Genomic DNA, 16,038 nt, shown 5'->3' with positions numbered 1-16,038 from the left:
CCAAAGGAATTGGCAAAAGCTATATAGGATTCATGGTGTAGCAAAGGTTTCAATCAAGGACCACAATCACCCTTGCGAAATAGCCTAGAAAAGCAGATGCTTTTAGTCTTTTGCTGATGAGCTGGATTGAAAGTCAGCTCTGTACGTAAAAGTTCCTTGACAATGGAAATGAATATTTTCAGCAGAACCCATGATTCTCCACGCAGTATAGAAAAGTGAGCAAATGTACAACTTCAAAACTTCCTATTGACCTTGGATATCAGAGAAACATCCAGTCATCTAACATTTCATGTTGTTTCAATGCAATTAGCATTAAAGCAAGGACAGGTGCAGTTTTGGGGGGATACATCACCATGAGAATTATAGCCCAGAAGAATCATATAAGAGACCTGACCAGTCTTACTCTACAGAAAACAGTGAAAGGAATTGGTGACAGAAAGGAGAGGGATCATATCTCATGGTGCTATTACTGCAGAGAAGACACTGAATTCAGGGACTTTGGGGGTCTAATATCAGCCTGGGACAACCAAACTTATTTGTGTAGGCAGAATCAATCAGATTGTTACTTAAAAACTCATTCTTTGCCACTTTCTCAGTATTTCTCTGGGCAAAATTTTTCTATCATTTGAGATCTTTTCATTTTCTGCTTGCTGGTAACATTGTACTTTATCATATTATGAAGAGAGAGTAATGAAAAATTAATAATATTAAGGGCTTTATACATGTTATATTAAATATATTTCTACCTCTAAGCCCAAACAATCATTTCCTACTGGTTTATGTAGTACATTATTTGATGCCTAGTTCATCTTTTATGTCCTTCCACAAATACATACTGAGGTAGATATGAGCAATAAAATGAAAGCATACTTCAATTAAAATTTTTTTGATTAAGCTCTTGATAAATCTGTACTTTAGTGCATAATTTTGGGACAAGGTACAGCAACACAGTGACAATTTTGTAACCATGCATAAAAGATGTTAGTGCTATCTCTTAGTGGAATTTGGCTGAATGATGATGTGGACTGAGTTTTCTGTTGCATGGAGTTAATAATATTAATAAGTCTCTATTCTTACTGGATGGTTATGAGACTAAAAGGGAATACTGTAACCTATGTGGCACTGGTTACATGACTGTACTCATCATAGTTTTCAACTTGACCCTTATATTCTACCTTCCACCCCACCACTTTGTCTATTGGCAATAGCTGTGTATTTCTCAAAGGAGCACATTACTCATAATTAATTTTATTAAATTATAGCATAATTATTATGAATTATCTGAAATATTGAATTTGTGAAGAATATTTCTTCCTGAATTTTGAAATTAATCCGTATTACACCCCTAAAATGTAGTAACATTGTAGCAACTGTATGAAAATTGTGGTTAGATTCAAAATTACAATGTAATACTTTATCCATTTTAGTAATTTTTTTGTCCTAGTACTATTGGTTGAACTCTGTAATTAACACACAATTATTCTTAGGTGTTTCAATTTTAACTGAAAAGTGATCCCTGTTAAATATAAGAGTGGGAAAAAGAGAGGGAGGAGATTACAATTTGGGACATGCTCAATAGGACTTGCCCCAAATGGTGGAGTTAGAATTGTGCCAGGGGATTCCAATACAATCCCATCAAGGTGGCATGTACCAATGCCATCTCACTAGTCCAAGTGATCAACTTCAGTTCACAATTGATCACACTGATAGGTCTAAGAGTCAAAGGGATCACACAAACAAGACTAGTGTCTGCTAATACTAACTGATAGTATCAAAAAGGGAGAGAAGGATCCATCATGGGAAGTGGGATACACAGCAGACTTATAGAATGGCAGATGTCCTAAATAGCACTCTGGCCTCAGAATCAGCCCTTAAGGCATTTGGATCTGGCTGAAGAGCCCATGAGAGTATTGTAGGCATGGAAAGCCAAAAAACTCTGGCAAAAAAAAAAAAAATACCCTAAATGAAAGGTCTCTGTGAGTGAGATCCCAGTGGAAAGAATGGGGCCATCAAAGAAGGAGGTACCTTTCTCTGAAGGGAGGAGGGAACTTCCACTTTGACTATGACCCTGTTGGAATAAGATCAAAGTTGGCGAACCCTAAAGGCTTCCATAACCTTGGCAACTCATGACTAGAGCCTAGGGAGATTACTGACGCCATAAACAAGAGTGTCAATTTGTGAAGTCAACAACAGGAGTCACTGTGTACTTATGTCTCATGTGGGATCTGTCCTTAATGTGTTGTCCACTGTGAAATAATGCTATAACTAGTACTGAAACAGTATTTTACACTTTGTGGTTAGGTGTGGGTGCAAACTGATGAAATTCTTACTTAGTATATACTGAATCGATCTTCTGTATATAAAGATAATTGAAAAGGAAAAAAAAACTTGGTTTTAAATTAGAAATTGTATAGAAAATTAATTTTTAAAAAATATCATGTAGGATCTCTGTCCTTAATGTGCTGTACATTGTGATTTAATGCTATAACTAGTACTCAAACAGTATTTTTCACTTATGTGTTGCTATGTGGGTGCAAACTTGAAATCTTTACTTAATATATACTAAACTGATCTTCTGTATATAAAGAGAATTGAAAATGAATCTTGATGTGAATGGAAGGGGAGAGGGAGCGGGAAAGGGGAGGGTTGCAGGTGCGAAGGAAGTTATGGGGGAGGGGAGCCATTGTAATCCATAAGCTGTACTTTGGAAATTTATATTCATTAAATAAAAGTTTAAAAAACTTACACTATACAGCATTTTTAGTTAATTAGATTCTTATTTACAGAAATGACACTTCAATCTTTAATCAGATTCTTTTCAAAAAGATTTTTAATAGGGTAACTTTAGCTATGAGTTTCTGTAGTCAGTTTAAGTGTTCCATGTGAATGTCCGAAGTCTCATTAATAAAAGGAAAATTCTCAGTGATTGTCTTCTTTCTCCCTAATGAAGCTTTCTAAATCTCAGCAGTCAAAGGTTGGAGAAAAATTAAAGTTAGAATGAACCATTTTATTTTTTTCCTGTCATATTCAGAAGATAGCAATTTGGCCAACATGCATCAAAAAAAGGTGAAGTTTCAGGGAGGCAGGGCTGTTGATTCAGTATAAAGAAAAATTATTTTATTAGGTAACTATGGCAAATTTATACAAAGATAATAATAACAGTCTTTGCATTAATAGGACTATAAAAATCATTCAGAAAATCTGAGTTTTTCTTTTAAAATTTGTATTTCACTCTGTAGAATAAAAAAAGAAGAATCCTTAAATTGTAAAACTTGTCCCAGCCAATTCTCACTACAACCAGAATGTTGTTTGTGTTTTTTAAATGGCTAGGCAAACCTTAAATGTGTACTATATTTTGGAAATGGGAGTTTTTAAAGTAAAAGCAGCTGAGTCCTCTTAAGTGGGGGGGCGGGGAAAGAATTGTCCTTACATTATCAATGCACTACATTTCTCTGGAACAGGTATGGCAGTAATCATGGAGATTTATAATTTCACATGTATTTGACAAATAGGTAATAGATTCATTTAAATTTAAAAAAAGCATCTCTGCCACATTACTTGTATAATGTCTATAGCAAACTCATCAAAACTTATAAGTAATGAACAGCACTGGAGTTTAGGTCAGAAACCCTTCCTAGATTTCTCTGGTTTGATAATTCCCTTAATATGACAAGAACAAAATCTCACTTATAAAATGGAAATGACAATACCTTAGAATTAAGTAATTCAATGAGGGAATGGATGTGCAAAATATCTCATAAATCTGTCAACTACTATTCATATTTGTTTCAGACACAGATCTGGTTTTGCCATTTCCCCCATCAAAGCCTCATATTGCTGCCTGCTCAGTCAAGCTTTGATCCAAGCTCCTTTCTGAACACTGTGAACTGGCCTCTTTATACCTTGTCACTCTGCCCATTTGGGCTGACTCACCTTTCTCTGAACAAGTTTGCCTTGACAACTTTGTCTAAGATATTTGCAATGCATTGAAATCCCCAACCCTAGGGTTTCACTTTGGCCCTGCAGGTTGAATTACTGCTCTTTCTACATGAGTTACAGGAGCAGTCCTCTCCTGGCAACTGCACTCTGTGTTCTCTTGGATAGACCACACTGAGGGTCAGCTTTATGTCTTCTATATTTGGTATGCCCCAGAAGACCTACAGTTTTCCACATGTAAGAGATATTTACTTAATGGAGTCTCTACATTGTGTAAGCTGACTTAAGGAGATATAATAATGGAATGATTACTGAAATGAGTGGACTGTATATGTATTTTCCCTTATTAATGTAACATTAAATATACCTACTATATTATATTAGGTTAAATCTACCTTTTTGATCATATTATCAAGAGAGCAAATGAGGTATAGAAAGATGCTAATTTTATAATCTTTGTCTATTTCATTTGATAATTTTCTGTATGTGAAAAGTTATTAAACAGTAATGCAAAGTGCACAGCTGTATCTTTGGAGTCAAGTATGCAAAAAGGTGACTGAATATGAGTGTTGTTAAGTACACATTCCACGTTTAAAATAGGCAAATCTCTGAATCTTTTCAAAGTTACATATTTGAAAACACATACCTGATACCACCCACAGGTGGAATGGGATCTACATCTAGTTCTACTAAAGAACTAGACAAGCTAAGGCAAATATATTTTTACTATTAATTGTCAATAAGACTCTAATGAAGGAATTATGCTATGCTGAATCATTAAAAATTTTAAACTTGTTTCAGTTAATTCATGTGAATTCTAAGTTGTTAATAGACATTCTGAGGAAAAAAGTGTTCTATTGGCATATAAATTTGTGAAATCCTGGGTTAAGTACAGGTTGGTGGTAATAGTAGTAAAACTGTCAGGTGGCTTTTATGAATCACTTACTGTGTGCCACCCAGTGACTCCTACTGTCACTGTGTCTGTATAGAAGCCGTGTACACTGAGATATAAAGAGTGGATATAATGTGTGTCTAGGCCACTTGCTTGGCAAGTAGTAGAGCCTTCTTTAAAATCTAATTTTCACCATACTGTTTAGTTCTTTGTTGTTGAACTATACATACTGATTCTAAAACCTCTGAAACATGCTCAAACCCTACTCTTCCAAGGGAGGTTAAAGGATGTATCATCTTTTTTTTTTTTTTTTTTTTTTGATAGGCTGAGTGAGAGAGAGAGACAGAGAGAAAGGTGTTCCTTTATCGTTGGTTTACCCTCCAATGACCGCTACAGCCGGTGCACCGCACTGATCCAAAGCCAGGAGCCAGGTGCTTCTCCTGGTTTACCATGCGGGTGCAGGGCCCAAGCACTTGGGCCATCCTCCACTGCACTCCTGGGCCACAGCAGAGAGCTGGACTGGAAGAGGGGCAACTGGGACAGAATCTGGCACCCCTACTGGGACTAGAACCCGGTGTGCCAGCACTGCAGGTGGAGGATTAGCCTATTGAGCCATGGTGCCGGCCAGGCTGTATCATCTTTCAAACTACTTGACCATGAAAAAAATGGGAAATCTTTACTACGAATCTCATGAGCTACTAGCAGCCTCTAGAACTCAGCCCGGAAAAGGCTACTTTATGGCAGTGATTCTCCACATTGACACACATTGAAAAATATAAATTCAAATAATTTAAATCAGAATTAAAGTGGGAAAGGTCAGAGTGTGAATTTTACATTTCTTCCTTTAAGTGATACTGATTGATCAGTTTAAGGATCTTCTTTTATTCTAATGCCATAGAACTAGAAATTTTTGCCCATCCTATCCAATTTGCAATTTTGAACACTCCATTCCTGCCATCTAGTGAGAGGTGAAAGTTTGCTGAATGAAAAAAATTAAAAAAACACAAGTTTGAGCTCCTAAAATCACCCAAATAGGTATGTGACAACAGCTAATTTAGTTTCCTTTTCACTTGCTAGTATAAGGTAGTCTCAGTGAAAACAAATATTTCGGCCTGTATTATTTTACTTAAATACAGAATTATTCATTTTTAGATCAAGGACTTCTTATGTATTAGAACCTTTGCAGACTTAGGCTTGTTTCACAAATCATATTCAATATGCTTTAAAGACTTTACATTAACAAATAGTTGTTAATCTAGATTTTATTTCAGCCTGTATTATTTCACTTAAATACAGAATTATTCATTTTTAGACCGAGGACTTCTTTTGTATTAGAACCTTTGCAAATTTATGCTTGTTTCACAAGTCATATTCAATATGCTTTAAAGACTAGTTTTAGATGTGCCAATATTTTATTGTTCTCACCTACTTGTAACTCTGAGTTGTCATGGTAATAGGTCATAATAGGTCATTAAAAGGTCACATTTATATAGAAAATTGGATAGAATAAATCTTTGCACCCAACCTATTTGTTGCAAAAGAAGATGTGAATGAGCTGATATTTTCCTATGGCACACAAAGCTAGTAAGATATAGAAAAAAAGCCCCCTTAAAAATGATGTATAAATATTGCTTTTTCAAATATTGATTTATGTTATTATAGTGTTAACACCATGCTTTGTTAATCTTTATTATCCCTAAAATAAACAAGATAGACAAAATCATTAAAAGTTTTTTTTTCTATGGAACCCAAAAGGCTTCCATAGCCTTGGCAACTCATGACTAGAGCCTAGGGAGATTACTGACGCCATAAACAAGAGTGTCAATTTGTGAAGTCAACAACAGGAGTCACTGTGTACTTATGTCTCATGTGAGATCTGTCCTTAAAGGGTTGTCCAATGTGAAGTGATGCTATAACTAGTACTGAAACAGTATTTTTACACTTTGTGTGTCTGTGTGGGTGCAAACTGATAAAATTCTTACTTAGTATATACTGAATCCATCTTCTGTATATAAAGATAATTGAAAATGAAAAAAAAAACTTGGTTTTAAATTGGAAATTGCATAGAAAATTAATTTTCAAAAAATATGTAGGATCTCTGTCCTTAATGTGCTATACATTGTGATTTAATGCTATAACTAGTACTCAAATAGTATTTTTCACTTTGTGTTGCTATGTGGGTGCAAACTTGAAATCTTTACTTAATATATACTAAACTGATCTTCTGTATATTTGAAAATGAATCTTGATGTGAATGGAAGGGGAGAGGGAACAGGAAAGGGGAGGGTTGCGGGTGGGAGGGAAGTTATGGGGGGGGGGAAGCCATTGTAATCCATAAGCTGTACTTTGGAAATTTATATTCATTAAATAAAAGTTTAAAAAAATTTAAAAAAAAAAAACAGAAAAAAAAAGTTTTTTTCTAGATTGAAATTCTATGGTCAGCTCTTAAAAGTAGAAAGTACCTAGTCTATAAAAACACAATGAGTACTTTTTATAAATGGAATTTGTATAGATCTACATAAACTCTGATTCTAGAAATAAATGCCAAGGCAAAAAGTAACAGTTATAGTGACAGGTGAACAAGAATGATTTACAAATTCCAACCAAGTAACTTTTTATTAAAAAAAAGTGTTTAGTATTTATAATTATTATTTATCAACTGATATGCATTACTATAATTTTCAAAATACACTGTTATTTATAAGACATATGTGATGGCATTATTGTATCAATTCCCTCTCTGTATACATAATTCAAATTATATCAAATTTTGTTCATGATACATACAATGGCATAATGGGGATAAAATTATCAGTCGTGTTCAGTGCACTATTGTACATTTTAGACAACTTTAGCCATAGAATAATGTCATATGAAAACTTTTGCAGGAGATGAGTGATTTTCCTTGTCACTATAGTGTCACTAGTACTTTATTCGCTTTTTCCATGATGTCATTAAATCCTTGCAAAGATGGTTTATTGTGATGTGCTATGCAGCAGGCAGGAGGCAGGGACATCAACAATGGAGGTGTGTTAAATTGAAATTACTGATGCTAATCAGTAGTGATAATAAAAGTCTAAAGAACAGGCTCTAAAGTAAGCTAGTCTCCAATTAATAATGGCTATCATTTGAGAAAGTAAACCCACGGATCACTTCAAATCTCCTCCTATTTATCTGTCCCAGGCTCTTCCTTGAAAGCTTGACAAAACACAACTAAAAAAAAAATATTGATAAGTTTTTCTTGTGCTGTATTTCATAAAACACACTGATGCATAAATCAAGCTGTAGAAAATGAAACAAAATAAAAATATGGTCTGGGTGATTAAGAAGGAGTAAAACAAAGGCTTCACCTAATCTAAAAGCAAGATTTTCTGAAAGTAAGAACATGCCCACTCTCACCAATTTAACACACACATCAAGGCATGCATGGACAATTTAAATCTAGATTTTATAGACAAATTTACTGAATTTATCAGAAAACATTTAGACTTGAGATATGAAATAAGATACAGGACACAGGAAAAATTATGCTTGTAAAAACACACCATTGACCAATTCTACATTTTGATGAGTAAAGGCAAGGATAAATAGGCCAATTTCTAATACATTCAAAGCTTGTACAGTTGTAATTGAAATCAGAAAGGAACGATTCCACGTCACTCTTCACTTTCCTCTTTTTTGCATTATTGGTGTATCAGTAAGGAATGGGCACCAATGTTTACAAACTGCTGACGGCTGACCTAAAGTCCAAGATATTCACTAACACTGACATGCTCTGCAGATCTCAGACATGGCTGCAATTCAAACAATGATCTTCCTCTGTGCACAGGGCACAGAAGCCCAGTCACAAATCTCTATAGTCATACGTAATCACACAGTTATCACTAGTAATAGTAACACCTTCCTGTAAGAGGAACAGCACTGTTCATTGACGGGTGAGGATGACAAACTACTCCTACGTACAAAAAAAAAAAAAACAAAAAAAAAAAAAAACAAAAAAACAAAAAACAAAAAACAAACCCAAAAGGCCAATTGACTATCAATTCTCTGAATATTTTAAGCAAGAGAGCAATTCTGACAGCAAATGGGTTATTTCACCCCTTCATGGATCAACTTGAAGCTATCTATTCTTATATTTCTAATACCTTGTTTTAGAAAGTGTTAAAAATATGGAAGGGTGGTACTCCATAGTCAATGGAGTTTTTGGAAAGATAAATCGCTTTAAGAAATGAATCCCCTTTTTAGATTTAATATACATCTGAATTTTTTTAAAAAGTACAAATGAGTACAAATTAATGAGAAATAGTGCAAAGAACTTCATAAATTTGTTTTAATAAAACTGACTTCTAATCTCTGAAATTGATCAGAGATTATAGAAGTTGGGTTGAGTGTCCTTAGTTATCTATGATGGCTGGAATCCACTTGGAGCTCAGTTGAGTCTACTGTGGCTTATCCGAGGCTGAGCTTCAGATAAGCCACAGTAGACTCAATCTGTTTTGCTGTAGCAACTTGAAATCAGAAGCCATTGTTTAACCCACTCAAAGGCCTTTTCAGCATTGAAAATCCTCACATGCTCTGCACACAGGGACTGTTTTGCAGGGGCACCAGTAATGGAATTAATCTTATTAGCTTCTCAAGACAGACCGTAATTATCTGTTTCACGAAATTATAATGTTTTCTTTGGCTAGTGCCTTAAAAATGTCCCTGGCGACTCCACTACCTATTAGTTGAGAACTTGTAACCTCTCTCCTGGATAAAATTCTTTAAAAATTTCCCAACATGTGTTCGCAAAATCCCCACATCCTCTGTTTATAAAATAATATTCATGCCTCTGGATAGATACTTTCTGGACTCCTTTGTTGGTTCAACATCTGATTCCTGTGCCTTTCATAGAAACCGGTGCAATGACAGATGGGTGAATGGGTAGGGTGCAGAGAATTGTATTTTGCTGGATCTTGCCTATCAGTCCCCGCCACTGAAATTTCTCAGCAGCCTCTGTTTTTTTTCTCCTGTTCATTCATAAATTTGGTCCTCAGTTCCTAGAACATGTTGCCTTCCATTCTTTCTTCATATTAAGAAACAGGTAGGGGCTGGCACCGTGGCCTAGTGGATTAAGCTGCAGCCTGCAATGCCAGCATTTCATATAGGTGCTGTTTGGGGTCCTGGCTGCTGCACTTCTGATTCAGCTCCCTGCTAATGTGCCTGGGAGACCAGCAGAAGATGGCGCAAGTCCCTAGACTCCTGCTCTCACATGGGCGACTCAGAAGAGGCTCTTGATTCCTGGCTTCGGCCTGGCCTAGCTCCGGCTGGCCATTGTGGCCATTTGGGAAGTGAACCAGCGAATGGAAGATCTCTCTCTCTCTCGCTTTCCCTGAATCTCCTTCTCTCTCTGTGGCCCTGCATTTCAAATTAATAGATACATCTTAAAACAGAAACAACTAGACAACAAAATAATCTCTCAAATTTAAATTAAAAAATCTTTCCAAGTCAAATATTTTTACATATTTCATGTTAAAATGCTGTGCAAACATGGCCAGGTGTAGATGAAAGAGAGTTGGAAAATGTATCTCCCTGTGAATATACCCATTAAAGAGCTTGTCAAATCTAAATCTTAAAAAAAAAAAAAATCTAAATCTAAGCTGGCATCAACATTTTTACGGGTGTAATTATTTGGCAAAATATCCCAAGTGTTTAATTTTCTTTCCTATTTGCTTCTTTCCTTGTGTTTTAAATGCTAAATACAATACTCAGGGCAAAGATAAAGCAGCTTACCACAACATGAAAACATTTTTTTTTTTTTGGTAAAGCTACAACAAACACACAAAATGCAATGTAGGAAAATACTCAGGCTGGCAACCAGTGACTTAGTCAACCATTGTTGGCTCATAGTGGGAAGCACAAAGGTCAGTGCCAGCAGGGAAGGGCAAATCTTAGTTACATCCAAATCCTGAATAGGGACAATGGGTTTTGACTGCAGAAACTCACTTTAAGAAAAAACAGGTTATGCAAAAGATGAAGTAAGATCTCTTTCAGCTGCATGTAGCATAACCTTCAGAGCATGACCTAAAACTGAATTAGTACAAGTTTTAAAGTATAAGAAAATTTCCAAAAAGGCTAATTTTAGCAGAGTCACAATGATAAAACTACTGAGTAAAATAAGAAATTATTTCTGCCTTTGGAAAACAGCATGAGATGGTTATGCACGGAGCCACATTTCCAATCAAGTTGCTTTCTTTGGTAAGAAATGCTATTTTAATTTATTATTTACATACTTTCTTAAACAGTAGGTTCCAGTATTATTCTGCCTGGGTACAAATAAATGAAAGATGAGAGAACCTACTATATGGTGATCTTTATCTTTACACAGTATTGCTAGAACACTGGAGAACAGAAGTACTACGCAAACAGGCTCACCATCAGAAAGCAATGTCTGTCATCTTCAGTCACCAAAGAGCAGTCTATCTGAAATGTGAGTGCTTCTTTAAATAATTAAAATGAAAAGATCAACACAGAAACAGAAACCAAGGCATTTTAAAGTAACTCTAATGAACATCTTAATTCCATAGGTCTAGCTATCATTTGACCCATTATGCCACATAAGAACAAGTACCTGTTACATGACTTGCAAAGTGCTGGAGTTTGGAATAGAGGAATAAGAAAAACACCATTCCTAACCTCAGAGGGTTTACTGTCAAGTGAGAGACAGGTGGATTCACATTACATGTGTTGTTGCAGAATGTCATAGAGGCAGTGGAGGTGGTGAAATGCTTAGATTCTGTAGCCAGGCTTCCTCAGGTTGAATCCCCCTTGTTTACTTTTGCAGCTACATGATCTTGGGCAGCTTACTTTACTTTCTGTTGCTTTAGTTTTCCTTTCTGTAAAACATTGCTAATGAGATTATGTTTCTCAGTGCTAGTATGAAATACAATGTGTTACAATACATATAAGATTTTGTCAATGTCTGACGGTGATTACTGTTGCTGTTATGGTGCACACAGCATGTCGGGAGAGCTTACAGAAGAAGAGCAGGGTCCAGACTGGACCCTGCACAGCGGTAGGACAGACATAGATTTTCTTGTTGGGTTGAGATCTAAATGGAGTCTTAAAGTGGTCTACCAGGAAATACACAGGATACCAATGTTGTAAAATTTTTCTATACTATGGGATAGCATGTGTTAACACACAGGCAAGGGAAGTCCCCAAGAGTTTGAGGTCTCTGAATAGGTCAATGAATAGAATCTGTACTAGACTAATGAATTTAGATTTTATTTTGGCAACTGTCCTGACTGCCTTTGTCCTTATGTGTGTCAGTCATCTCATCCTTTGTTTCTTTGAAATAGTCTCTCCTGCAATTAATTTCTTTTCACCTCCATATAACTCTGTATCTGGACACAAAGTAATTTTGTTTTTCAAAATCACATTTAACTAGGCCATCTCTCTGCACAACCTGCATTTTATTTCCTATTATTCTTCAGACTAAATCTAAATATTTTAGACCAGTATTTCAGTTCCTCTCATATATTGTCCATCAAGATTTCCAAATTTACCTTTTATTATTAATAGGATAGCATTTTAATCAGACCTAACTTTAGTTAATCCAGTCTCCTGCTTCTCAGATTCAATTTATACTAATACCTGATTTTGCTCCAGTAATTTCCTCTTTGCAATTTTAACATCCACAGATTAATTTCAGTTACTTCCTTAAGAACAGGCCATACATTGACCATCCTGAGAAAAAAAAGTCTTGCTTGAACAAGCCTCATGCCATGTTGATAAGCTTTGGTACCACAATCCTTTGGGAATTATATTAAAACTTCTTTATCATATACTTTAAGTATGCATGATTTTTATAGCCTTTTCCACATAGATCATATGTTCCTTATGAGCAGAGATTCTCTTTCTAGATATCTTTCTTTCCAATGTTAGTACAACTGCAATATCATATATAGAAAATAGTCTGATAAATTCTCATTGGATGAGTATGTTAGTGTAAAGAACATTTCATAATACAGCCTCCTTAATAACAAGATTATTATATGAAAGTTCCATATAGTTTTAGAAATTAATTACTTGTTTTTTTGTCAGCCAAGTTGGAAGAGACTCAAGTTAACAGTTAACATATCCCAAAGATAGTAGAACATTTAAGAAAGTATTAGAATAATTTCATTTGAATGCCTTCTAGTGTTGAGTTTCCATTATAAAGTATAGACAAAGCCACAGGTAATTCAGAACTTAGAATAAATCCCTGGATATTAGAGTTTAGAAGGAGGAGACTAACCATTTATTCAATACCTATTATGTACCAGTCATCAGAAGGCTAGTAACTTCACATAGATTATATCTCATTAAATATTTCCAACATTCTCTTCCCAAGAAAATAATTATTGATAGATATTTTGTTATCAAGACATTATGGCTAAAAAATTTAAGTATCCCTTCCCAAATTTTATTTCCAAGTGTTGAATTTTGGGATTTCAATCCAAGTATATCTGACCCTAGCGCTTACATGTATTGAGAGGTTGCATTAAGTTTATTGTTAGAATGGTAACATTTAGAAATAAGTTAAATACTTGACAATTTTGGACAAATAAGTTAAGGTTCTTGGACAGAGTTACTCATTCTTATAATTTTGTGCTACATATCTCTAGAACTCCTTATGGCTAAATTCTTATGAAAAAGTGGTCCTATTTTTAAAAAACACACATTTTTTTAAATGTCATGGCACATAAAATCAGTGCAAAATCTGTCTACCTCAGTGCGTTATGCATAGGGAAGCAAACAATAGATGTTAGATTTCGTTGAGATATAATTAGAAGTGGTATAGAAATTATCAACATTCTTAATATATCTTTGCATTTGGATATAGTAACATTTTGTTTTTTAGTGAAATAAATATAATAGAAGGAAATCATATTATTTAGTGGTGAGTTGACTTTGTTCAGATAATCAGTCTCTTCAGTTCTTTATTCAATAGTGATTACCAAATTATATAAATTTTAGAAACTTTGTGTACTTTTTGCTTGGACTAGGTTATGAGATGGTGTGCCTACACTATACTTTTGCATTCTACTCTAGAATTATATGCATTTTAGAAAAGGGTGACATGATTCTAGACATGGCTCTATAAATCGTGATATATTGGGTACTTATTATTTTCATTGGGCTAAAAATAATAACAGCTAATGTTAATTTATATACAATATTTTAGACCACATAAAGCCATTAATAAATGATAGTACCATACTCTTTACTATTATTTAATGTCAAAATGACTATCAAACTTTTTACTCCTCAGTATTATACAAAAAGTATTACGCGGCGAGAGAGAAAAATCTAGAAAAATATTTATGTCTAAGTTAGTTGCAGACATAATTATAATTGAAATTTAGCTTATATTCCAGTGAATCTAGTTAAAATAATTGGATATTCCTGGGTAAATTAGATCTAGTTTCAACCCATAACCTGGAGTGGATTGAATGTAATGAAATGCCAATGCACCAAATACTCTATTAATGATCATTTAAAACTTTTTTTCATATATATACTTCTGGTACTATATGATTGTTGTAAAAAGAAAAGTTAGGCCAATGCTAATAACTGAACATTCTTCTCTCAAAAAAAAAAAATGCTGAAAACTAGTTGTATCTTCTCTTGCCTATTAAAGTCCCAAGCACCTTTATCAAAGAGCTTGGTTAGAGTAAATGAGAACCTTTTATGTCAGGCCATCAGTATTCCAGACACTATAAACCACAAACTGCCATAACATTTTAAAAGGATATCTTTTATGTATTAATTCATATCCTCAGGATTTATATCTGGTTTGTAGAACATCCCAATTAAAACTAGCCATTGGAGAAAGGAGAATCCAAAAGGAGGTAAAAACTGAACTCCAAAAGATAAACTAAGAAGTAGCATGTAGGCTGAAAAAATTACATTCTTTACTACTTTTTACAATGGACTGTGGTAAAATTTGGTTCACTATGGAGTCCTTTAACTCAAACAAATAGAAAAAAACTAAACAGAGAACAGAATGGAGATTTTGCTCTACAAATAGACTCAATGCATTTTCTTAATATGAAGATCATAGTTCAGAATTATGTCTTATCACATTTTCACATACTAAACAAATAATTATATAGTTAAGTAGTTTCAAATACAGGCTAAAAAGACAAAAATATCTAAAAATCTAAAAAAAGTTAATATACAAAGAGCATACCAATAAAATTGTTTTCCTCAGGAAATATTTTATAATAGCACCCAAGAAATATTCTAAAGGCAAAAAATAAGACATTAAATATCCCGAAATACTTGTGAAGAAAATAATTTTTGTGAAATTCTACAAATACTGATCAACAAACCAGTTGTCTATTTGTAGATCATGATGCTACTTCTGCAAACTGGGATCACATTTTTGTTTCAAAGGAAAATTTTAAAATACAATTTCTCAGTTTTGATTTTACAATGGCAATCTACTAAGCATGTTATCAATAAATATGGAGGGTAACTCATACCTTAAATTCCTCCAAGATTTTGTAATTTTTCCCATGATATTCACAAAAGTTTTTCACTTCTTTGCATTCAGGACAGCATCCGTTATGTTCCACTTTAGTACACTTAGGATGAATTTTAGGGCATTCTGGCTGGTCGCAAACGGGTCCATCCAGAGCACAGACACAGGGACAGTTGGAATGCCCTGGGAAAAATCGTTCTCCCAACTTATACACAAAGCCGCTGTCATCCACACACCCTTTCCCTCGATAGTCATCAAAGATCAGATTGTCATTGCTGGAGATCTGGTCACCTTCATCAGCAGGATAGTCTTCATGACTGATGGCAGCAGAAGTGACCAAACCAGGGATAACCAATAGCAGTATGCAAGCTTCATGTACATGAAGAGCCATCCCCCTCCTCAAAGACTTCTGGCTGTGCTCCTAATAGTAAATATACTCAGCTCCTTCCATGAGAATACAAGAGGGGTAGGCTGAAAATAAATAATTAAAAATAATAATTTGAACATATATAGAGAGAATATATATTCATTTAAGTCCATGCTCTTAAACTGTATGGGGTCAATTTGGAAGATACTAAGATCTCAAATAGATTAAGTTCATGGAGCTATCCATATTTTATCATGAAGTTTGGATAGTTGATCTCTGGTAATACATACGTCAAAAGTTATCCTTTATAAAGTTATTGGATATAGGAAACTT

General features: G+C 34.5%; 1 protein-coding gene across 1 annotated transcript in view; it reads right to left on the bottom strand.

Moving 5' to 3' along the window:
• Nucleotides 1-15,729, bottom strand: part of VWC2L (von Willebrand factor C domain containing 2 like) — a 162,533-nt gene extending 146,804 nt beyond the window's left edge. The window contains exon 1 of the mRNA XM_062201840.1: nt 15,340-15,729. Coding sequence (XP_062057824.1) covers nt 15,340-15,729 — 390 coding nt within the window. The remainder of the gene's footprint in view (nt 1-15,339) is intronic.
• Nucleotides 15,730-16,038: the final 309 nt, after the last annotated feature.

Source organism: Lepus europaeus, chromosome 1 (assembly GCF_033115175.1).
Source record: "Lepus europaeus isolate LE1 chromosome 1, mLepTim1.pri, whole genome shotgun sequence".
In the NCBI taxonomy this organism is placed as follows: domain Eukaryota; kingdom Metazoa; phylum Chordata; class Mammalia; order Lagomorpha; family Leporidae; genus Lepus; species Lepus europaeus.
The sequence above is the reverse complement of the archived record's forward strand: the minus strand, read 5'-3'. Positions and strand labels throughout refer to the sequence as shown.